Source organism: Elgaria multicarinata, chromosome 5, assembly GCF_023053635.1.
Source record: "Elgaria multicarinata webbii isolate HBS135686 ecotype San Diego chromosome 5, rElgMul1.1.pri, whole genome shotgun sequence".
Lineage (NCBI taxonomy): Eukaryota > Metazoa > Chordata > Lepidosauria > Squamata > Anguidae > Elgaria > Elgaria multicarinata.
In genome coordinates, this window is record NC_086175.1 from 65,537,390 (window position 1) to 65,563,119 (window position 25,730).

At 43.2% G+C, this 25,730-nt stretch overlaps 1 protein-coding gene across 1 annotated transcript in view; it reads left to right on the plus strand.

Moving 5' to 3' along the window:
• The first annotated feature begins 420 nt into the window (after positions 1-420).
• Positions 421-25,730, plus strand: part of LANCL3 (LanC like family member 3) — a 32,208-nt gene continuing 6,898 nt past the window's right edge. The window contains exons 1-2 of the mRNA XM_063126519.1: positions 421-984; positions 24,084-24,207. Of these exons, the coding sequence (XP_062982589.1) occupies positions 421-984; positions 24,084-24,207 (688 nt within the window). The remainder of the gene's footprint in view (positions 985-24,083; positions 24,208-25,730) is intronic.

Sequence of the window (25,730 nt, forward strand, 5' to 3'; positions counted from 1 at the left end):
AGCAGCAGCAGCAGCAGCAGCAGCAGGGCTGTTGTTGTCTTTTGCAGATATTTCAGCCAAGACTGGCGGGAGAGAGAGAAGGATGCGAAACGTCCTTGTGAAGCGAAACAGCCTTGCTTTGGGCTGGGGAAGGCGACGCTCGATGTGACCGACGGGTTCTTTGCCTTGCCCTGGGCTCTCTCCTTTCTTGGCTTCAGCAGGGGCGAGAGAGGAGTTGGCTGCTGGCACACCTCCTCCCGCTCGGCTCTTGAGTAAGGCAGTCCGTGCCCAACCGCACAGCGAGCAGCAGCTTCTCCTCAGAACATCTCCCGGTGTCGAGCGGGTGGGCGAGCGAGCGGCCAAGGCGAGCTTGTGGAGCCCGGCGAGGCTCGTCCGGCGTCGGGCCCGCGCCCGCGCCCGCGCTCCCGGGCCGCCCCGAGCATGGAGAGCAAGCGCTGCTTCGCCAACCGCTTCGATGACTACAAGGGCAGCCTGCTGGCCGGGCAGTGCAAGGAGGCGGTGACGCCCTTGGTGACGGCCACCATCGACCGCATCCTCAAGGAGGTGCCGGCGCTGAGCGGCGGCGAGGCGGCGGGCGGCCTGGGCGGCTGCCAAGGCGGGGTTTACGGCGGCGTGGCCGGCGTGGCCTACATGCTTTACCACGTAGCGCAGAGCCCGTACTTCGCCCAGGCGCGGGACTCCTATCTGCGGGCGGCCAAGCAGCTAGTCGACGCCTGCGTGCGCTACGAGGAGGACTGGGGCGAGGCCGACGCCGACACCCGCGCCGCCTTCCTGCTGGGCGGCGCGGGCGTGTATGCCGTGGCCACGCTGGTCTACCAGGCGCTCGGGCTGCCGGACTGGGCCAGGCCGCTGGGCAAGTTCCGCGAGCTGTGCGAGCTGTGCGTCCCCATCACCTTCCTGGAGTGCGGCTCCGACGAGCTCTTCGTGGGCCGCGCCGGCTACCTGTGCGCCGCCCTGGTGCTGAAGCAGAAGCTGGGCATGGAGGTAGTCGCACCTCGCACCCTTGCCACGTCCCGCACCTTCCCTGCCCTGCCCTTTGCCTTGCCTCAGCGCTCCTCTCTCCCTCTTTCTCTCTCCCTCGCTCTTTCTTTCCAAACTTCCAGGAGGATAGCTTTGTCTGGTGCAGCAAAACTAGCATTATCTTGAGACGCTTTGAAGATTTTTTGTTATGGGATAAGCTTTAGTGGACCAGAGCCGGCTTCCATCAGATCTGATGAAGTGGACTCCAGACCAAGGGTGGGAAAAAGTAGATCCCCAGATGTTTTGGACTTCAACTCCCGTAAGCCCCTGATGGTATAGCTAGTGATCAGGAATCAGTGGAGGCTAGTGGCTCCAAATTTGGTGGGGTTGTGATTCCATTCTGGGTTTCAGTCAGAACCATTCAGAAGTCTAAAGGAACTATCTAAAATGCTGGACTCAACTTGGGGAGAAGGTTCAGCACCTTGGACAGCTCCTTTAGAGTTTTGGCTGGTTCTCACTAAAACCCTGAATGGAATTACAGCCTCATCAAAATCGGAGCCCCAACAGCCTCCACTGTCAGGAATGCTGAGAGTTGATGTCCAAAACATCTGGAGATCTACCTTCTGCCCACCTCTGTTCTAGTCCATGAAAGCATATGCCATAATTTACGGATTGCTATTTAAGGTGTGACAAGTTTCTTTGTTGATTTTCAGTGATGAGTGGGATAACTTGGCTGGAAACACACAGTGAGATGACGCTTCTTCTTGGCTCCTGCCTTCCAAATTCTGAACATGGCATTTAATCTTCTATTTACACAAGTCACTTACACTCATGCCTTTATCCATGTAGAAATGAATGAATGAAAGAGGGGAAATAAGATTGTTCTTGTGGCCCTTTCTCTGATTTCCACATATTTGCCCAAGAGTTCTAACAGTGTAGAATGAATGTATTATATTTTATTATGTATTATATTTTATTAATGTTATGTATTATATATTTTTTAGTGTTGTTCCCTGCCTCGATCTAGAGGGAGAAGCGTGAAATAAATAAATAAATAAATAAATAATAATAATGTGTGCATCATGGTGGTAGATGCCACCCAAACTTGTTTGAACATCAGACGTGAGCCCTGTGCACATACAGTCACTTCTGGTGTACAAACAAACACTATAACAATGCTTCCCCCTCCCCAACATACTGAGCATCATCACACGGGGCGAAATCACGTTTCCTTACCATCGCTTCTCCACCTGTGTGTTTGTCCCTCATTACTTCCTCTTTTGAAAGAGGAAGTAAACAATGTGCACGTGGCACATTTGATCTTGCTGCTTCTTCTGCACTCAGCAGGAGATAGCAGCAACTTCCACCTCAAAACTTAAGTCAGACTTACTGGGGTAGGGTTTTTTGGTCACATGAAGAAAGCTAGAAGGGGTGGGAGGTGCGCAGGATGCAGACAACATCATGAGAGGGACTCGTGAAAATCAGTGAGTCCCCAGTAACGAGCATGCAATAAAACATTTGTCTGATGATGCCCACTGTTAGAATTCTGTAAAGGGCTTGTGAATAGACCCTACATGTGTATGAATTATATATCGTGTAGGCTTTGTTCATAGGTTTACATAGAAGATGGGGTCAGGACTAGGGAGCACAATTCTGGTCTTCTGTTCATTCAGGTCTACATGGATGAATGCCTGAACAGAGTTTTTCTCTCTTATTGGTAGTATTCCAGAGTAAATATTTGGGTGTGTTAGCATCCACTATACTTCCCTAGGTGAATATCCCAACATCTTGAATGTAGGTAAGACGCAAGGGGGATTGTTATCAAGGAGAAAACAACATCCAGGAAAAGGAAAGAATTGTGATATCCAGTTGCAACTCTTTCCCCCCTGCTCCATATATGTGAATGATTATTAAATAGTAGGGCCTTAATTATGTATTATTGGCAGTATACATTATTAACCTGCTTTGGCTATTGGGCGGTATAAAAATGTAATAAATAAATAAATAAATAAATAAAAATGTACAGAGCCATTTTGCCCTTGAGCTGCTAAAGGGACAGGTGTAATATAGAAGCTAAGGAGTGAGCTGTGACCCAGACAGTCCCTAGCTCAGATCTCAACTCCGCCATGAGCTTTCTAGGTAGCCTTATGCATGCTCCTGGCTCTCAGCCCTTCCATCTGTAGTGTAAGGACAGCAAACTGACTTATCTTACAGTGTTGCTGTAACAATTACTAAAATAATGTATATTTATATCTATATGCCAAGTAAGTATTATCAGGCTCAAAGGAATGTTTCATTAGAGAATTCATAGGTACAAGTATTTGTCCTTTAATGTGTGAGAGGAAAGCAGTCCTTTGGTTTTTTTTACTGTGTTCACATCATATGGAACAGAGGCCAATTGTGGTATACATGGACTCAAAAGGTAGGTTCCTTTTTGTATGGGGGGTGGGGGACATCTGGTTGCAACCACTGGTTGCAAAAAGTTTGGGAGTTGGTCCTGGTGTGCAAAGTTTGTGCTTGTGTATGGATTTGGAAAGTTGTCTCATGGTTTGGAATGTCCCATACTTTGCATCCATGTGCCCAAACCTATCTTCAGAATGTTGACAAGATGCTGCAGCATAATGAATTTGGCTACTTCTTTGTATCCTTATGACAAAAGAGCCTAATAAAGCCTAAATCAGACTTCCCAACTTGGCACCCTCATAAGAACATAAGACAAACCGTGCTGGATCAGACCAAGGTCCATCTACTCCAGCATTTCTCCATATCTACTTTTGTTGCACCATGCATATTTTTGTACACCTTTATCATGTCTCCCCTTATTTTACTTTTTTTTAAGCTAAACAATTCCAGATATTGTAATGTTTCCTCCAGATGTGTTGAACTGTTGCTATTTGTGATGACTGGAGTTGTAGTCCAGCACATCTGTAGGGTAGGGATGTACGGATTTTGCAAAATCCGTTCCATCTGTATTTCATGGATTGTCAGGTGCCTTTCATTCCGTCATCCATTTATTGATGGAATTGGAATTTTTCTGATTTCCTGATTTTGCACAAATACACCACTGCACAAATTTGCACTTGCGAAAATGTGTAAATTCCCCAACCCCACATCCAAATCCCCTAAATGCATGTTTTATGCTTTGCCAAAGGGGGAGATGCACATTTTTTGTTGGGTTTTTTTTAATGCAATGTATTTTTCTACTGTTAAATTTGTTTAAAATCCTGGAAAGTTTGCAGAATCCATGTGATCTGGGAAACACCAGTTTGTTCCAGAATCCATTGGCCAGATTCATAGAAATCCAGACTCATTTGATTCCATTGCAGATTTATCCAACATCCCCTATTGGAAGGTACTATGTGTGGGAGACTGGCCTAAATACATGTCACTAAAATAACCACATATTCATTTGCTCTTTATTCTTCCTTTCCTTTCCCTCCCCTCCGTTGTTTCAAATGTTAGATTGTCAGCTTCTTAGTACAGGGACCTGTCCTTCTGTATTCAGTAAAGTTCCATACACACTGGCAGTGTCATTATCATCACTTCTAGAGTGTCTTTTGCCATATAAGTTACAAGCCTGCTTACAAATAATTACTTAAACAGCAACAATAAATCATTCCATAAAATAGGCAGCAAAACATATTGTAAAATTCTGATGTCAGAACAGAACAGAATATTTAATTTATTCATGGAATTCTTTGCTGTCATAAGATGTGGAGAACACCACTAGCTAACGACTTTAAAAGGAATTAGAACAAATTCATGGGCGATAGTTCTATCAGTGGCTATTTGCCATAGTGGATATATGGAACCTCCATGTACACGTCAGAATACAAGTTGCTAGAAGGCAATGCAGCAATAGGGCTGTTGTCCTCATGCTATGATTATGGTCTCCCTGGAAGCTTCTGGTTGGCTGCTATGGGGAACAGAATGCTTTGGTCTGAACCAATAGGGCTTTGCTTATGCTCTTGTGTGAACAGAAGAAGTGCATGTCTATGCAAAGGAGGTACATAGGAGGATTAGGCAGTACTTGGGTTTCTAGATACAGACCTGCAGAGGGGTTCCTGTAGATTTCAGACTTGCACAGAGGAGAACATTCCACCAGGTGCAGCTTCTCCCTTCACTGCAAAACTGTGATGGGAGAAGGTGATAAAGGTGGATCTTCAGTATTATGCAAATTGTGAGAACCCTTGCTGAAACCTGGCATCCTTGATGCTATAACACAGGTAGATCAAACATCCAATAGGTATTCAATCTTCTGACGATACAAGGAGAGGTGATGTTTAATACATTTAAATATTTGCCATGCCAATTCTAAGGGGCATAAGATTTTAGCTTACACACCTATTACTGCCACAAAGCTCTGCTTATAGAAACATCAAAGTACTGTAAAAGAGCTGCTTTAGGGGATAATATAATCCACACAACACTTTTACATTCTTTAACAGAAAACATTTTGCTCCCTCAACACTTTATGAGCTCTGCTGCTTATTCTTCTCTGTTCTGTGCAGTTCTTTAGAATTTCCAGACACCACTACTACGTCAGCATATCTCTGACAATGTGACATTTATAATGGTGCCTCTGTAGCAGGCATACAGCTCAGAGGGAGTGATGAATTTAAAGCACTCCCCACCTGTAGGATAGAAACAGCACAGAAATCTGTACTCTTGTTCCTTCAAGCTGTTCTCTTGTGATGCAGATCAAGATTGCTGAGGTTACCTTTGAGGACTGATGCATAGTCAGTCTTTTACTCTGGTGCTGAGATGAACAAGTCATGAAATAGACCGGAAGAAGTGCTTTAGCATTATGAAAACTGGTAGCCTGTGGACCTTGTGCTGCACACATTAAGAAACTTTGAAATGGTAATATTTGAAACTCTACTGACTGCATCAGTTCTCGCATAGTTACTAACCAAAATTAAAACATTTGTCTCAGACCAGTGTCCGGAATACCAAGCCTTCATTTGGAAGCCCCAAGCCATCCACTTAGACTAGCTTTTACAATGCATTATCATTTCTTATCTGATCTTTAATAAATACCTGCATAGGGGAACATGGAATGCCTTCATTCTGAGGGAGAAATAAGTTCTACTCTTTCCTCAAATGAGAAGCCATATGTTGCAAGAACTAGAGCACTGGTATTTGGCTACTGTATGTAAGCACCGTACTGGAATTCTCTATGAGCAGGCTACACCCACTTTGGTTCTGAACTCTCACTCTCTTTCCTTCCTTCACATACATACCCCCCTGCTGCATGCTACCCCAGCCCTATTCCCCAAGGAACACAGAACACACCTTGGCAGCCAGGGGGGTAGCAAATGGTGGAAGACTTCCGTGAACTAACTTCCCCCAATTGTGAAGAGAATATGCTGTAAAGCATGGTGATGTTGGCAGAGACATGGGGCCTTGCTAGACGAGGTCTTAGTGCGCTGTGAGGCCCGGTTTCCCTGCTGTGCATCCAGATGACGCACAAGGGAATCCGGGGTCAGGGCGCGCTGAGACCTCCCTTAATGTGCCATAAATGAATTCACTTATGGCGCGCCTTTTCCGCAGCCCTGGCCTGAGGCCAGGGCTGCGGAACATCAAGTAGCTGGGAAAAGCCACGGACTGGGCACAGCGCTCATAGGACAGCCGGGGACGGGATGGGGGTGAGGGAAGGACAGCCGGGGACGGGATGGGGCGAGGGAAGGATAATTTTTTTTAAAAAAAAACCCACTTACCTTGTCCGGCGTCTTCGGGGCGCACGTGGCCCCTTTAACAACAACAAAAAAAAACCATGGCCGACGCTGCAGGGCTTCCGGAGTCCCTGCACATCGTGCGTGTATGAGGCGGGGCGGTGCGCGCTAAAGTTAGCGCGCCGTCGCCCCGCTTCCCTGCCGGCTTATCCGGCATCTAGCAAGGCCCATGGTGTAGTTCACCATGCTGGCCGTGTCTTCCCTTTACAAACCATCAGGAGTCTTTCTCATCTTATAAGGAACTGCCTCCACTGCCTGCTATCCTGTCTTGACCCACAAGATGTTTTTTCCCTCTTGGTAGAGTGACCAAATGACAGGAAAATCCAGATCTATTAGGAATTTTCCTAACAAGTCCAGGGGGGGGGGGGATTTTTGTAATTTGAAGTAAAATCTGAATTTTTTTCAGCCCTACCCACCCAAAGGGCCTATGAAGTTAAGGTCATGGCAGTTCTCAATTTTTCCTATATCTATGGCTGCAAACTATAGTGGCCATAAAGAGGAATGGCCCTTTATGGCTGCTGTAGTTTGCAGCTGTAGATATAGTAAAAACAGAGCTGCCATGACCTTAAATTCATAGGCATGTGGAAACAGGGCTGTCGCTGTTTGTGCCTTCATGCATGCATGCTCAAAGACTTCCACCTTGTCATAAAGGCTTTATGCTAGGACAGTGAGTGAGTGAATGGGTTCTAGTGGGGAGGAAGAGGAGGCCGAAGTCTGATGCATTTTGTGACTGGGCTGGCCTGACTGACTATGCTTAACAAAAAGAGAAGGAGGCTGAGGAAGGGGGGCGGTGGAGTATGTTTACACAGAAGTAAGTCCCACCTATGTTCAGTGAGGGAAGTGTAATTGGATTGCAACCCAACTTTCCTATTGAAATGTTACCCTCTGCCAACTCATCCTTTTGCACTTTAGCCTCACATGTCAGGAACCTTCTGTCTGGAATGGGAGTTATTACTATTCTTTTGCAAATGGAAACTGAGAGTGAGTGGTGATAACAATAAGTGGCAGCAATCCTATGTACACATAGTTGGAACCCTTGGAGTAAATCTCATTGAACTCTATGGGAATTAATGCTGAGTAAATATGTGTGGTCTGGGCTGCACAACATCATTCCAGGGTCTTTGAAGGGATGGTGGAACTTTACAACTGCCTTGCTACAGTATTTCACTGGCAAGTCTCCCATTAAGGTATTTCCATTGGCATTCTACTGATGAATATTCTGACCAGCAAAATATTTCAACCTATGCCAATATGAGTGAGATTTCCTAAAAAACGTTTCCTGGATCATCATACTTGGGATCAGGAATTTTGTGTCATGAAGAAAATTCTTTCCCAAAACATAGATAGTTGTTTTTAGCCATCCTCTATGGTATGTGGTTTGACTAACTTGCTTGCTCCATACTGCAAAGGAAGTGAGTTTCATACTTGCTCCATAGAGCAGAGGAAGAAGTGGGTTTCTAGCTGGTGCTAGAAGAGTAGTAATTCATTTTTTAATAATGCATTTTGACCCATAGACCTTTCTTTCCAATTTGCTTTCATATAATTGGTATATTTTGTAACAATTTCTGATAATTGTTGATCCTTTAAAAAAAATCTTTAAAAAATATTAACAGGGTTGCCATCATCATCATTATTTTCTCTCTCCTTGCTCATGGTATTTTTTTCTAGATGAACATGACAGGCTTTGCCAAGTCATGCTGTCTTTTACTGATTCAGAATTTTCCTGACTATTGAACAAGTTTTAAGTATGAGTGCTTTCTGGATGTTGGTGTGGATGTATTTTGGTAGGCCTAGTTTCTGAAGGTTTTCAGGGTGGAGGGAATTGATGTGATGCAGTTGACTGATGTGACTAATGGAATAATTGTAACTTTTTCCTGTTGCCATGTTTTTTTTAACCATAACCAGTAGTTTACATTTTTCTCTTCCCCCCCCCTTCATTTTCTGCAACATTTCTGTCATTAGGTATTGCTATGTCAATGAGGTAGTCTGTTTTTCTTTTTTGTTTATGACTGTTCATTTTGCAAAGTATTGTCTTGTCTCAGAATTGTAACTGCTTCATTTATTCAGTGGTAGCAATATGCTGAATTTGTGAGTATGGATATGAGAAAGTTGATAGGGAAAGAGTGTTAAATGTTAGGAAAGGTTAGGCTATGGTCATCCAGTGAAGGATTTGCAGTCAGAAAAGATATCTGAAGGAAGTATAAATGCATAATCATTCTTAATATAAGTAATAATACAACTCTTTCCCCTTCTTATCAGTATTTTTATTATTATTTATGTAGCATCTAAGGTTTACAAGATCCTTTTATAAAAAGTAAAACAACAAAAAGAGGTTCCTGCCTAAGGGGTTCACAACTTATATTTTAGATGGAGAGAGGGGGAAGGGGGAAATCACTATAAAGAGGTATTTTATATCATGCATGAAAATAGCCTTCCCCAACCTGGCACTATCCAGATGATTTAGACTACAACTCCCAGAATTCCTGACCATGTACATTTCAAATATCAATGTGTGCAACATGTGGAACAAGTGACTCTTTCATGTCTAGAGAACTTAGAGCACACAAGTGAGCTCTGCTGAAAAGAAGTCAATGCTAGTAGCACATTTTGGAAAATCAGATTACTAGCACTTCTCAGGACTCCAAGCACAAATCCACCAGGATCCAAACTCTACTGCTACAATTGGGAATGGAAGTATAGAACAGCACACATGGGTAAGCAAGCAAGAGGGATCCCTACAGCTGAAGACACTGTTTTAAAACGGAACTCCTGCATGTTCTTCATCCATCCTTCCCCAAAGTCTTCCAAGAAAGGAGATGGGTATGCAGAACACCCACACACCCATTCCCTCTTTCCCCACTGAAATTAAGGGAAACTGTACAAGCTTTGCAACCATCCCTTATACTACAGGGAGGACCAATGCTCCCTGTTGGTCACAAACTCCCCAATGGATATGAGCTCCCACTACACATTGTTGAAGACAAAGGGGAGCACATCCTCCTTTGCTGGTGAACACCAGGCATCCCATTCCCTCCCATTGCCAAACACCCACAATATATTCTCTTGAAGGATGAGGCCTTGAGTAGATGGGGCAGAGTGAACAGAAATAGCAAGCAGAATTCCAATGCAGTTTCTTCTATTTGATGGGTCAGCATTAGCTTGATGATCTTATCTCCCCCAACCAGGGAATCTTCCAAAGTAGATACTAGGGGGAATCCAGAGAGTTTGGAGCTGTGCTGAGGTGTGAAGAATGAGAGAGCACTAGGTGGCATTACTCTTTCTCAAATACTCATTCTCCAGTTCCTAATGAACCTCTAGTCACAGGAATTATCCATTGCAGCAGCTATTAATGACTTATCAATGCCTCTATGTTTATTTTGTCTCTTCGCAGACTTTCAACATGTGTGGAGGCATGCATCTTTCCCGCCCCAGTGCCATGCAGATCACAAGTGAGGCCCACAACAAAAGCAGTGATTAACAGCAGCGGGAAGATAGCTGGCCCTATGTTCTAGTTGGGCTCCTGTGCCTTTGCAGAGTATATGACAGGCTGAAAAATATCAGATGCATCAGTAGCACCAGTGGAGATGAAGTGGTGAGGACAGGAGCACCTGTTGTTCCTTTCCCAATCAGGCAACTTTCTCAGATACAGTGCCCACAGCCCCAGAACAAAAGGACGCCCAATTTAGTCTTCTGGGTTGCTTCAGAACTCACACCAGTCTTGACACTATTTAATAAAAGCATTGGCTGTTGCAGCTATATGTCTGTCCTAAAGAGGATTAGCAGATAGGGAAGCACCAGCACCCTGGTTGTTCTTCACCTCTGCTCTCCTCAAGATGGGACATGCACCCAAGGATGGGGAGCCAAGGGGGGGGAGCCACACAGAGACACAGCTGAGAATCTGCAGGTCCCTTGGCATCTCTAGCTGCTGAAGCATTAGTAAGAATGACTGGGTGGGCTTCAGCACTGCTCACTATCTTCCTGCCTCCCCAATTACTATTTGTGTGATAAACCAAACAGTTGAGTTATATGAAGCAGAGGCAGGGAAATGAATAGTGAGGCTCAGCAATCAATAAAAGAAACATGAGGAAGGTGAGTCTAGCTGGGGTGAAGGGGTCTGTGTAAAATTAAAGGCACCTAGAAGCCCAATTCAGGCAGAAAGTTACCTGAATGAGACCACTGATGGCCCTTACACAACAGTGGTACACTGGTGCGTGTATGTAGTGCTTGCCAGCCTTTCCCCCCAGTTGTCTGCAGCCAGGGATTGAACATGGGGGCACTTATCTCAGAAATCTGTGCTGTTCAGTATAGCTGGGATCGTCCTATGCATGGCAAGTGTGTGTGTGTGATGGATTAGGCTCCTAGAGACTACAAAGGCCCCATCATAAACTTCTCTTCTGCCCTTGTGGCTCTGTGGTTAATTTTTTGTTCCATGCAGTAGGAAGTGTGGATGCCTTATGGTTGTGTCACTCCAAAATTATTGCTTACCCCCTCCCCCACCCATCCTGAAGGCAGATCTCAAATTAATACAAGATCTAACCCGTGTAGGTGTCATTGTTCAAGTTAGTAGGTGGTTAATCAGCATAGCCAAAAGTTAGAGAGAAAGGGAGAAAGAAGTATAAGGAGAAAGCTACTCCTCGACCCAATATTTCCCCAGTATCAAATTTGCCAATCAATTCTAACTCAGCAGCTTCATGCTGGGGCACTTCTTTGAAATCTTTTCCTTATAGTATGGTGACTTAAGGTTAGCAGCAGAGGGAAATACTTTCTCCCCAGTTTCTGAATGTTGCAATTTTTAATGTCTTAATTTGTGTCAGCTTCTTATCTTGCATAGAGACTGACCTATTTGGCTTGTGTAAACAGCAGAAGGATCCTGCTGGCAATTGATGACATATATCATGTTGAGGATATATAGTTGAATGAACCCTTGATATTATGGCTGATGTTTATTTAGATAAGAGGACAGAGTTTAAAGGGATATAAAAAGCAGCCTTTGCTTTGCAGCCATTTTATCTGCATAGGCCCGAAAACATTTTGTATTTCTTAGCTCAGGATATTTCTTCATATGGGATCAGAATAGCAAGTATTTTCTTCTTTCAGTGAATCAGCATCCCTTGAATTCACAATATGAATGTATTAATATATTTTGCTGAGGCTTAATACAGTGTGAATAAGATTAACTGAATGTCAGCAAGCATTAGGATGACCAACAACAATAAAATTAATTTAATCATGGTTGAATTTTAAATACACCTCCAAGCTACTGAAGACATTTGGCCAGTTTATCTCTTCTCTAAAACGTTTCATCTTTTGCAAACGCAGTAGATTTGCATTATCAGACAACAGATTGTAACTTAAGGAGAATTATTGGGTGTGTTTTTCAGCTCCCAGTGTGCTGAAACACAATGGACACATATTTATATCTATGGAAACAGAATTAAAACTATTCAGAAGAATTTTTGGCCTGAAGTTAAAAAGGTATGAGGGGATTGAATTGATTTCAAGTATTTCAATCTTCTGTTCAGTCAATGCACAACATGTTATCCATTGTTTCATGTTCTGCATCTAGTGGTACAGTGAAACCAGTCTTCCTACTAATAAAAGGATGATCTACAACACTGGAGATATAGGGAAATGTGCTTTTTCTAAATGCTGAAACAAAATGTTTGCATTGTGCCCCATAAGGCTCATAGATACAGAAGAGCTTTGTTCCAGTCTACACAATTACAGTATCAGCAATTTCCCGTAAACTTAAGAAGCAACATTTCATACATGCCAAGTAATCATTCCTCCTCTTTTAGTTCCCTGCACATTGTTTTTTCATCGGGCATGATAAACTTGATCAAAACCTTTCTGCAAGACAGCGTTAATCATGCCTATTCAGCCTTGATCCTGTTTGCCTGGGATAGGTCGGAAATTCATCTTTCACTGAAGTTCTGATTTTGCTATTAACATTGTTTCAACAAGCATATCTCCGAGAACCACGCTGGAGCTCTGGCTTGCTATTCTGCCCATACTGTAGACAAGAAACAGGTAGAGCTTCTATACATTCTGAGATATACAGTATGTGTGGAAGATAGATCAGTAGTGATAAACAAGAGGTCCTCCAGATGTTGAACTGCAACTCCAGCATCCCTGACCATTGGCTATACTAGCCAAGGCTGATGGTAGTTGCAGTCCAAAAACAACTGGACAGCCATCCATTCCCCATCCCTGATGTAGATACATAGACAGATTTAGACATAACAGCAATTTTTAAATTATGCATGCCTACAGTGCAGAGGTAACCACCTCTTAAACATTTGTGCCATCTTAACATTGGGCACTATTCAACCTAAATTTAACTCTTTCAGTTCCTATTAATTTCAGTGAGAATAGTTTGCTTACTTCTCCAACAGAATCAGTGGATTTAAAAAAACCAAAAAATGTAAGTTTGGGTAAGCTGTGCCCATTTATTTGGGCTAAATTGGTTCAGTCCAATTTAGGGATGAAGATCTTGACGTTGCATGCTTGTGGGAAGCTCACTTGACCGTGTGACAAAAAGGACAGGCTGAGTAAGCAAGACGAATGCTAGGGAAAATAAATCCTCAAAGCCCAATAGTTCCTAACTTAACAGAGATTCTTTTGCTTTACTTAGATTTCCCAAACACCTTGTTGTTCAATTTTCTGGCAGCTATTCTACTAAGTACAGAATTATGTCGTTCTGCGTTTCTACACAATCTGGAGCAGCATTCGCCTTCTGGTTCTTTTTCGGTCCTATCCTATTTTGTCTATATTTAGTTACTATGCTCATTCTTCTTGCCGCATGCTGCCTGCATCTTTCCTCCTTCGGGTCCTTCTCTTCCAGCTTTGTCCAGTCCCCCCAGGCATCACCAATCTGGTGTCACCTCAGTGTGCCTCCTTTCCATTTACAGTCTATTTTCACATTCTGTTTTTCTACACTGTTCCAGTGTGTTGTGCTGACAGGGCAGCACACTTGCAAATTGAAATTGAACAGACTCTTTTGTAAGTGTCCCTTTGCAGATACAGACAATAATAAGTGTGCTGAAGAAGGAAGCCAGGCAGTTTGCCTTTTTCTTCCTTTGAGCTACTCATGTACCACTGTATCACTGCAAGGTGAAATTGGGACTTCAAGTGTTTACCCCAGAAGGCCCATTCTGCCATGCCCGGCGAAGCCTGGGCATGGGGAGGGATTTGTGGGCGGGGCAGGGAAGAGACGTGGCTATCCTGCATTGGCAGGATTTCCCGCCACTGGGGCTGGGCAGGGTCTTTGGCCTTCAAGAGTAGGTGCCTGACCCCTCCAAGCCCTCTTGCTTCTGCGGCTCCCTCCCTCCCTCCCTGTAGACAGTGTGTACTATGGGTTGCCACTAGGGGGCCGAGTAGGAATTTTTTGCTCACGCTCTGAATTGGGCGTGAGTTGTTTCGCCTACTCCACACTGTAAGACATCGGGGGAGCATAACTAGGTCCATTTGGCTGCGAGTTAATTTGGTCACCTAATTACAGGCAGGTAGAGAAGGGGCATCCAGAGGGAATATAATGGTGAGCTTCCAAGGCACTGTTACAGTGATAGGTGACTCCCGAGGGCTCCCGGTGTTGAGCCTTGTGGCCAAGCTGGGGGATAAGGACGACCTTTGAGGCCGACCTCTCTCACCCACCTTGAGCCTGTGGGGCATGGGTTGGGGGTGACAAGGGAAGGTCTCCCTACCCCACGTAGGGGAGGGACAGCAGGGCGGCGAAACTGAGCGCCACCCGCTGGGCCAGGAAAGCTCGCCCCTTCACTTAGGAAGGCCTGAACGCAGGCCTGGCTGGATGCCCAATGGGAACCCCCCTTTGCAGATCTTGAATAAAAGTGGCCCAGTTTAATTCCAGCACTTGTGTCATCTCTTATTTCTTGCGTCCGTCCCACAATTAGCTTTGTTGCTTTCCAATGTAATTTAATTCCACATCCCTTTACTGCACAAGCTGTTGACTTGATATATTTTAGATTGTCAATTGATAACCTACCTCTTGCAAACCAACAGGTATGTTATAGCTACTAAAGGCCAGTGGTATATAATGTGGTAACAGTTATTCAGGTTTCTTTTGGGTAACTTTCTCATCTCTTGGAAGGATGTCCCAAGTTTCTTAGCTTTTACCAGACCTTATAAAGGAGGATAGTTTCCATCACCAATTGTAGATTACTCACCAGCATAACTATGGGATAAACTGGGGGTTTCACTTGCGGATTACTTCCAGCAATCTGTGAAGTATATGGACAGCAGATTTTAAAATGGTAAATTTAACTCTTCAGACCAAACACAGTACTTGGAAGTAAGTTCTATCGGTCTCAGTGGAACTTAATTTCATGTAATATATTTAGGAGAGTCAAAGTTCATTTGTAATGTGATAATTTTTCCCTAAGCCTAACCTCTTGCAAAACTGTGGCAAGTACCACAATAGTTTTGTACTGCTGGAGTCACAGTGACCCAATTCATATGATACAACAATGGCTTAATTTAGCTGCAGGGGCTATTGTGTTGTGTTGGGTGCCCACAAGCACCCTTTTTGCATGACGCCTGCGGGTGTCCCTGCTTGCTGTGGTTTGCCATGTCATGTGAACCCAGCATCATGGGTTATTTGAGGGGGTAGACAACCCACAAATAAACCTTACATAAGCTTTGGATTACTCGAGGGTTGTCTACCCCTTCAAACAACCCATGACACCAGCAAGCTACGAGTGCACTGCCATTGCTTGCATATTCAGAATGGCAGCCGGTGGGCTTCACTAAGCCCTGCAGGGCAATTAACCCACAATGGCTTAGTGTTACATGTGAACAGCCCCAGTGTCTAAATCCTGTAGAATGCTACAGAGAGCAGAAGTTCCGGTAAAGGGCTAAGAATTGTGTGTGGGGGGGCTATTTCTTTTTCATCAGCAGGACCCCATTCCCCCATTTCATGACATGGACCAGTTCTCATAATCACTCTGAGTAAAACAAGCCAAGGTAGCTTGTTTAAGTCACATTGTGTGCTGGATGCTATTACCTAGTCACCCACCTGAGTGTGGGTTGTTGTGTCATCTGAACTCAAAAAGCGTGGCTTCTTGGAGGGGAAAACAACCCTCAAATAACCCATGGGCTAATTAGGCAAGTAGCAACCAGCACACACCATGGCTTAAACAAACTACCATGACTGGTTTAACCCATGGTGATTGTGCGAACCAGATCATTGCCTTTGGAACTCTTCTTTGACCTGTTGCATAGGGGAAAGGGGCTGATAATTGAGAAACATAATTCCAAAGCCCCTTGTGGTCACACAATTAGTCATTGGGACTATTTGCATGAAACAAAAGCCCAACGTGGGTTATTTAATCTATGGTGAGGCTGGGCTGTGTGTGGCCACCATTTTGAATATGCAGCTCCTGCTTGGGTATTGTTATGTCATGTGAACCCATGAGTGTGGGTTATGTGAGGGTTAAACAACCTCACATAACCAACAGTCTGTTTTAAGGTTATCTGAGGGTTATTTAGCCCTTGCATAACCCATGTTTGAAAGGTGTGCACAACATGACAACCCCTGAGTTTGGATTGGATCTGCAACATGGTGCCCACAAACATCATGGCTCATCATGGGTTAAATAACCCATGACAAGCTGCAGCATGTCATCCAAACCTGGTCATTCTGTATGAGAGCTGTAAGGTTTGAACAAAAAGAGCTATCCAGGAGGTGTAGGGTCAATTTCAGGCCAAGGTTGCTGACACAGCAGGGTTGTTTACACAGTCAGGGAGCTAGAGCTGGAGTCTAGACTAAAGACATGAAACTGGTCAGAAGAGATGTTGCACCAGTGAAAGCTTTGATGCCTGCAAATGTCCAGGTAGCAGATGAAAGGTTTTATGTCTGCTTCTGCTATCCCACCCTTTCCTTGAACATCAGTGCAGCCCTTGGGTTTGTGATCCCTCCTCTAAAGTAGGGCTCAGAGATGAAAGACCTTATTCTACCTGCCATGCAGTCTGGGCTTCAGCTCAGACTGTTCACTGTCTCTTCTAATGGCAGAACATATGGAACTGGTATGTATAACTAGTGATGGAGCATCAGATTTCCCAGTTGCCTCCTTGGACTGGAATCCCAGATTCCCTAGCAGGATGTGGTGACCTTTCCTGCCCCTGTGGCTACTGGGGCCTGTGGTGGGTCATCCTCCATAGCCACGAGACTGCAGGCTCCATGCAGGTGGGAATGACTCACTCTCCTCTTCTGAGAATATTCCTTCTAGGTCAGAGTCTATTTGGTGGGACAGACAGTGATTATGCATCTCTTTGGATCCAGTACAGCTGTCACTGATGTCTGAAGTGAAATATTTCCCATATATAGTGATAGAAAGGCATTATAGTAATAGTCTAGAGGTGTTTTTTGAAGTGTTAATTTACAAGTGACATTGTGGAAGGGGTTTTAAATCGATACAAATTGGGTTACTGACAGAGATTCAACTAAAAATGAACTTGATCCACTTACTATTTTTATCATCATGCATGGGTGAAAAAACCATGCATAAAAAAGAAAGATGTCCAAGAGAAGGCTAAGCTACAACCCCCTTTTCCAGTGCTAGCTTTTTGTGTGCAGAAGAAGAAGAAGAGGTAGCTTTTATTTGGATGACCCCTTAATCATACAATTCTCCTCACTGTTAGTCCAAAGCAATACAGTCTACAAACAATTTTACTGTGTGATCTGCCCTATTCCCAGTCCCATGTTTCTGTCATAGTGCTAATACAGCTTCTGGGACATTTGCAGAACATTTCCCATGCCTGCTGTTTTTAATGATTTCCTCCTACCTGGGGTCCAAGAAGAATAGTCTTATGGAGGAATCAAATACCAGCCCATTAATCCTTTCCTGCAAATACCTTTCCACTACTGCATCTGTGGCCTTAGCTAGACCTCCCTGTTAGCATGCGACAGAGGAGGAAAGATTTCATGATGTGTTTATTGCGAGATCCCTCCTGTGTTTACACGCGACGTGCGATGACCTCAGAAGGAGATGTGTTGCGCCCGCCATTTTTTTATTAAAGGGCCAGCAGTACATGAATGCTCATGCACTTTAGTATTTTTTACTAAAGTATTTTTTAGTATTTTTACTAAAATACTAAATACTAAAGTAGTAGGTACTAAAGTAGTAGGTAAGTATTAAAATAAATAAAATAAATAAAATACTATAAAATAAATAAAATAAATAAAATACTAAAGTAGTAGGTAAGTATTTTTTTTATTTAAATTATTTTCCCTGCTCCCCCCACCCTACCCCCAATGGGCGTAGTGCTCCTGAGGAGTGCTGCACCCTGTGCACGGCGCGAGGAATTGCAAGGAGCTGGGTCAACCCACGGTGCTCAGCCACACGTTCCGCAGTCTCGGATTCCGCCCAAGACCGTGGAAAAACCAGGGCTAAAGGGGAGGGTGAGATCCTGGGGCAAGGGAGGGATCATCCCTCCCTGATCCCAGGATCCCCTGTGCATCGTGTGGATGAACAGGGATGATCCCAGGGATCACCCCGGGATTTCGTCCCGTCTAGCTATGGCCTCAGTTAACTAGTAGGGCTGTATTTAGGAAGCTTTTGTTTGTCACTGTAGCATGGAGTTCTGGTCTTAGTTCCTTCTCCTTTTGTTTGCCTTCTCACTGACTGGGTTTGTTCGGTGGGTTGTCCTGTTGACCAAATCCAGACCACTTCCTTCAGGTTGGATTATGTGGGGGCAACAACCCAACCTGACAACCCATGGCTTGTTGTACAGGATGGGTTGGCATGTTTTCTAAAACTGCTCCCTTCTTTTCATGATTGCCATTTACAGTGCCGTGGTAGCAACTGTTTCGAATGGGAGCCACAAAAAGGACTTGCTAGAACTCAAGGAAGCGTGAAATGGGAGCAGGGCACTCACAAGTGTCAGTTAAACACTTAAAACCCTGTGGATCGCCTTGCTAAGTAGGTGATCTTGTCCTTTTTTACCTCTCCTGCCACTGTCAGGGGCTGACAAATTAGCCTATATGCAGTCATGCGTGGTCAATTTCCTTGTATGTTTCATACTGCACTTGGTTCCTTTGACAGCTGAAACACACAAGGGCATTCTGTAAACCGCCCAGAGAGGCCTGGCTAAGGGGGCAGTATATAAGTGTAATAAATAAAATAAATTGACAATACAAAACAGTTTGAGAGCCACAAATGTGCACTTGCAGAACTGCTGAAAACCTACAACAGAAAATTAAATTTAAAAAAAATTCAAAGAGATTTGTATACATACCTGGTGGAGGACCAAGGGGGAAGGAAGGGGAGAACAAGCCATGGTGAGCTCAATCATCTCTTGGGTCCACCATGGGTTGTTCCAAAAACTAACCCACATTGCGTAGCTTATTCTTGTCATGTGAAGCCACCCACTGCCTTGTCATGTGAAGCCACCCAATCCCCATGAATTACTAGCTTGTTACCTTTTCTTACTCCAATGTCCGCAACTTGTTCTATTTCCTGTGTCTGGAGCAGCTTCCAATGTAAATGTTGCATCAGCTTCTTCTCCATATTTCTCTTTGGAGCTACCTTATATAAAGATTTCCTGGACCACTTTTCCCTCTCCCTCTTTTTCCCCCCGCATCCGCTACTACCATGTTCTTCCCCTAGCCCTGAGTTACATTAAAGACAGATTTGTACATTGTCTCTATGGGTTACTTGTGCCTTTTCCATAACATTTGAAGGGCATTAAAAACACATTAAAAAGAAGTCTCAACTAATTATGTCTGACTGAGGCACCTGTGTGCATGTTTGCCACTTGTTTTCAGGCATGCAAATGCCCTCTGCAGATGGACAAAAGGGAATCTTCTATTGCTGTAATATGCAAAGTGAATCTATGCTGCCCTTACTAGAACCATATACTATAGATGCGATGAAAGCATTACAGTAATTATTTTATTATTAAATCTTTTAAACAATGTAACAAACAAATAATGCCAAATAACAGTGCTTTCTCAAATACATCTTGCATGCAAAGGACTTTCTGCTTTGGCTTCAAGTGAAGCTCTGGGTTGTCCTTTATCTGGGAGAAATCTCTTTGTTTCCTACTGGGATTTTTAAAATAGTGGACTGAATCACATTTTCTGACAAAGCAGTCTCCCACCCCCAAGGAATACTTATTTTATATGCACGGACAGCTGAGGAGGCGCAGGAAGACAAGACTAGCATAGCTTTAACCTAGCCTGTATCTAAGGCTTAAATGTTTCGTAAGGAGAATTTACTTTCCTACCCCTTTCCCCTGCATTTTAAATGGAAGGATGTGTTCCTTGCTTTCACTGTTATTCCAACCTTCTTTTGGCATTCTTTCATTCTCCCCCACCCTCCTTTGTCCTTGGAACATGGGCAATATCAAGCCATATGTGATTACTGCATTCAAGATGTGACTTCCGTTGTACTTGGATTCATGGGCTTAGTTCCAGGCAATGACAACTGTCTCTTTATGCCACAGGAGTTTCTTTTGTTGTCCTTCATAGTCGTGTGTGTGTGCGTGTGTGTGTGTGTGTGTGTGTGTGAGAGAGAGAGAGAGAGAGAGAGAGAGAATCTTATGCAAGAGATGAGCATGGATCTGACACGGAGGCTAGTAGGTCAAATATTTTACCACTCTCTAAGGAGTGACGGCATTGAATAAAAATAACGTGTTTTAGCAGATTTCATAACCTTCATTTGATCTTCCTCTCTTTTACCAATCAGCATTCTTCTGTAGACTGAGCTGATGTTTTCATTCATTGGGCTGATTATGCAGCACAAATTGCAAATCAGCAGGCAAAAGAAAAGTGGCTCCTTGCCAATGTACAGTCCTCTTCTGTTGTGCTTGTTTGTTAGCACCAGAGGAAATTTAACAATGCTGACTGTATGTGAATGATCAACTTCATTTTTTATAACTTCTTTTTTTTTTAGTGAACATTTGATGTGACTGCCTTTATTTAATCATAGCTTTTCTGGACATGTATTTTGGTTCTTGAATTTCTCCATTAGTCAGATAGACTTTTAGGGCCCATTCAGAAGACACCTTAAACCATGGCTTTAACCACGGTGAATAAGACTTTTTGCTTTATTCACCATGATTAAAGCCATGGTTTTAGGTGTCTTCTGAACACAGCCCAGCTTTCTGGCTTATCCACCATGGTTATAGCCATAGTTTAACGTGTCTTCTGAACAGGGCCTTAGATGCTACATGACTTCTATCCCATATCCAAGTTCAATGCATGGTGTTGGTTTTAGCGGCCACAGCCCTGAACAGCTTAGGACCAGGATAACTCAAGGGCCATTTCTTTTCACACTTACCTGGATATTAAAGGAGGAACCATCATTCAGCGGTAAGACACATTACATGCAGAAGGTCCCAGGTTCAGTATCCAGCATCTCCAGGTAGGGCTGGAAAAATTCTATCTTGAAACTCTGGAAGGTGGTAGAATGCAGTTAGTGGCCATGGTAACGTTGAGGTGCATTTGCTGAAGGATTCATCCTAATTCATGAAAAACAACTAACAACACACTTGTTGAAATCCTTGATCCTGGATATCATCAGCAAGAATTCAGAAACAGAAGGACGCGCATTCCATGACAGATGAAACCACTATTCCTACAGACTCCATCAGCCAAGCCATATGACTTGAGGGTATTTGATACTCAGTCTTTGATGTGCTGCAGTGCAGCACACTGCGAGACTCCTATTGGACTTGTCCAAGTCCCTTTATATGCTGGAATAAGTTAGCCTGTTGAATACAAACTATGTTCCTCACTTTAGGACATTTTTGCACATACTGCAATTGCTGCAAAAGCTCCCTCTGCTGTTCTTTCTGAGAAGTTGTGAGAAATAAAAGAAACATCTGTTGTTGATATTGTTCTAAAGTATCAAAAATAATCTAAATATGCATAACAGACTTTTCATAATGTTAATACTTCATCCAACAAATTTTATGTCCTCATGCTCTACATATTATTTTAAAGACGTTTTAAAGAATTCAACAACAACAACAACCCAGGACACCATTCAGATGGTAACTCCAATTTCTTGGGTGGGGGGAAAGCAGGTTTTGTCTTCTTAATTGTAGCCAATTTATTTTGTTTCATTGAACTTAAATGGGACCCTTTAAAAATAAACTCCACTTGTTGTTGTTGTTTTTATTTCTATACCACCCCATAGCAGAAGAATGAATTCATTAATTAAATGTTCATTTTTAATTCCTTTGCTGCCTTTGTTTGTCTTCCCACAAGTGACCAATAGTCTGCCTCTGTCACTTTTATTTTAAAAAATAGCTTTCAGAAATCTGACTGAGTCTGCTACTAAGCTATTAGAGTTCAACACAAGGCATTATAAATATGCAAAGGACAGGATTTCTGACTGTTCATAAATCAAGTCCTCATCAAATTCCTTGAATTCAGGCTGGATTGAAGAAATTGTGGAAATGAAGATAGAAAGAACACCAAAAGTTGCATTGCTATCACTATTTGAAGAAGATTTTAAATGTAAAAAGGAAATTAAGGAACTGATAACGAATTTGTTGATTGCAGCAAGATTAATTGTAGCTAGGAACTGGAAGATTCAAGGGGAATATTCTATTGAAGAATGGTATAAAGAAGTATGGGATATAGCTATTAATGATAAATTAACAAGTAATATCAAATGGAGAAGAGGTATAGCTAAATCAAATGATTTTGAAGGAATTTGGAAACAGTTCCTAGTGTTTGTGTTTTCTAAGGGAAGTGGGAAACCACCAGCAGAAGAAAGTATGAGATTCTGGAATCAGGAATGAGATCCCGGGTGGGGGGGTGCACTTGTAAGTTTTATTTGATTATGTTATTAAGATAAGATATTTTGTATTCAAAATTGAACATTATGCAGTATGTTGTTGTTGTTGTTTTTATGTGAATGTAATGTGTATGTTTAAGTATTGTAGAAAATAAATAAAAAAAAATTCAGGCTGGATTCAGACGTGTTCTTGTCATGCTGAGACAACTTATTTTTTTGAAGTTTTATCATCCATAACATGATACAAGTCCTCAAGAATTATTACATGGTGTCAGAAAGCATCCTTATCTATACTTCTTGGTAACCTGACACCACATGTTGATTTACACGTCATAAACTTTCAAAAACAAAATGGATCCAGCCACTTAGGGATCCCCAACCTTTTTGAGTTGGTAGAATTTTAGGAGAGTATCATGAGCACTTTCACAAATTGTAGCGCTGTCCAAGCTGTTGTCTTCCAGTTTGTCACAAAGCTTTTAGATCTTTAAACATGTTGAAGGCACATAAAACTGCCATGCTGTAATTGCTTCTGCTATACCCATAAAAAAATTCCTGTGCTATGAATTACAGAATGCCTATGAATGAATTGCAGGTTTGGAGTTATTGGCAAAGTAGATACTTGTAATGTGCAGAACATGACGGGGTGTGTGGGGGGGAGGGGTTACTCAGAAAGAAGTAGGACAATAAGAATGCTCACGAACATCAGCTAAAGATTGGATTATTTTTTATTTTTATTTATTTAAGGATTTTTATGCCGCCATTCAGCCAAAAAAGGCTCTCATGGCGGCTTACAAAAGTATTTCTTGACAGTCCCTGCCCACAGGCTTACAATCTAAAAGACATGACACAAAAGGAAAGGGGATTGGGAGGGAGGAGGAGGAGGGGGAAAAGGAAAGCAAATTCAGGCACTACAATCTTAGTTGGAAAGTTCAGCAGTTACAGTTGACAGCAGGAGGGAGGGGGCTCTGAGCTGGAGCTGGAGCCAGGCACGGTGGAGAGGTGCCTGGCTGCTGCTTCCTCCCTCACTGGTGGCCTCTGCAGAGACAGTTGGTAGCAGGAGGGAGGGGGCTCTGAGCTGGAGCTGGACCCAGGCACGGTGGAGAGGTGCCTGGCTGCTGCTTCCTCCCTCACTGGTGGCCTCTCCAGAGACAGTTGGTAGCAGGAGGGAGGGATTTGTCTCTAATGAACTTTCCTCCTTCCAGCTCTAATGTCAAAGAATGCTCATGAACATTCTAACTATTGAGGGGTAAAGATCAGAACTGCTGCTTGACAATCAGTTCAGTTGTTGTGAAGGGTAACAAAGGTGTTTATAATTTTACTGTTGGGAAAGCCTCATGCAAGGCCTAAAGGTAAAGCTCCATGTAAACAAGAGGGGCTTAGTTTTATATGTTAATCTGAAAGACACTGCCAGATATTCAACTGTATGTCTATCCAGTAGCTTTCATAAAAGAGTTTGCAGGATAACCGCATCATACCGAAACTTACCTAGAATAATAGGTGGATCTGCCTATAAGGTTTTGGGGAAGCATTCATCTTAAGTGTAGTTAAGGACACTTTAGGAGGATATGCTAGAGTTGGTTATGAATGTGTATCACCTCTGATGGGACTTTCCCCCCCTCTTTAGGTGTTGACTCCAGCACAAATCAAGTCAGTTTGTCAGGCAATTTTAGAATCTGGGAAACAGTATGCACTGAGGAAGAGGAAACCAGTTCCCCTCATGTACTCTTACTATGGAACAGAATATCTTGGTGAGTAGACCTTGGGTTTAAACTTTCTAGGAGTCTGCCATTTGATGTATTATCATACTTCTATTGTGTTTTAATGATTTAAGGATCAAGGACTAAGGCTGCAGTAAGCCCATGTAAACTTAACAGGATTTATTTCAGAGTACACAGGAAGATGATTGAACTGTTCAATATCAAATCGGTGCACCACAGAAATATAGTATACAGAGACAGTATATATTTTATTTATTTATTTATTTATTTATTTATTTATAATATTTATATACTGCTCCCCATTGAAAATTTCAGAGCAGTGTACAAGATAAAATGAAAATAATATATACAGTATATATGGCTAGTATGTACAGCTTTTGTTCTGTCCAATTGAGAAATGATCAGGTGCATAATCTAAGGAATACTTTACATTAGAGCGGCAACGCTTGATTCAGAAGTGTTGAACCTTAGGCCCATGGGCCAAATCTGCCCCTCCAAGGGTCCCAATCTAGACCTCCAGGATCCCCCAGGTGGCTCCAGGTCCTTCCTCTCAACTTGCCCTTTCACCCCAACCAAGGACTTTCCCTTGCATAGACAAACTCAGAGATTCTTAAGCCATAATCCAATGCATGTATAGATGAGGGAGGGAAGTGCTACAACCCCCAGCATTCCCCAGCCATCATGGAAGTATAAGACATTTTTCAGTCTAAAGCATAAGATTTTTTTTATTTTTTATTTATTTATTTACAATATTTATATACATCTCCCCATTGAAAATTTTGGAGCAGCGTACAAGATAAAATGAAAATAAAAACAGAATACAACACTTAAAACAGATTTTAAAACAAGCAAATACAGTAACTCATGGCTGGACATTAAGGAAAGGCTTCCTGGAATAATGATGTTTTCAGGAGGCACTGAAAGGAGTACAAAGTTGGCGCCTGCCTGACCTCCAGAGGCAGGGAATTCCACAGGAGGGGAGCCTCCACGCTGAAGGCTTTTCCCCTGGTGGACTCCAATCAGAGGATGGATCTATGTGGGACCACCAGAAGCAGACCCACGGATGACCTCAGTGACTGGGCAGGATGGTAGGGGAGAAGGCTCTCTCTCAGGTATCCTGGTCCCAAGTTGTTTAGGGCTTTGTACAAAAGTACAAGAACCTTAAACCTGGCCTGGTAGTGAATAAGCAGCCAGTGCAGTTCTCTCAGTAGAGGAGTTACATGCTGGAAAGGGGCAGCTCCAGACAACAGCGGAGCTGCAGCATTCTACACCAGCTCCAGCTTCTGTAGCAGCTTCAAGGGCAGCCCCACATAGAGTACATTGCAGTAATCCAATCTTGAGGTTAACAATGCCTGTACTACCATGGCCAAGCTATCCCTGTCCAGGAGAGACTTTAGTTGGCGAAGCAGTCGAAGCTGGTAAAAGGTACTCCAAACTGCGGCGGCCACATGAGCCTCCAGGGACAAAGAAGGGTCTAAGAGTAACACCAAACTATGAATTTGATCTTTCAGAGACAGTGCAACCCCATCCAGAACAGGCAATAAGCCTGTCTC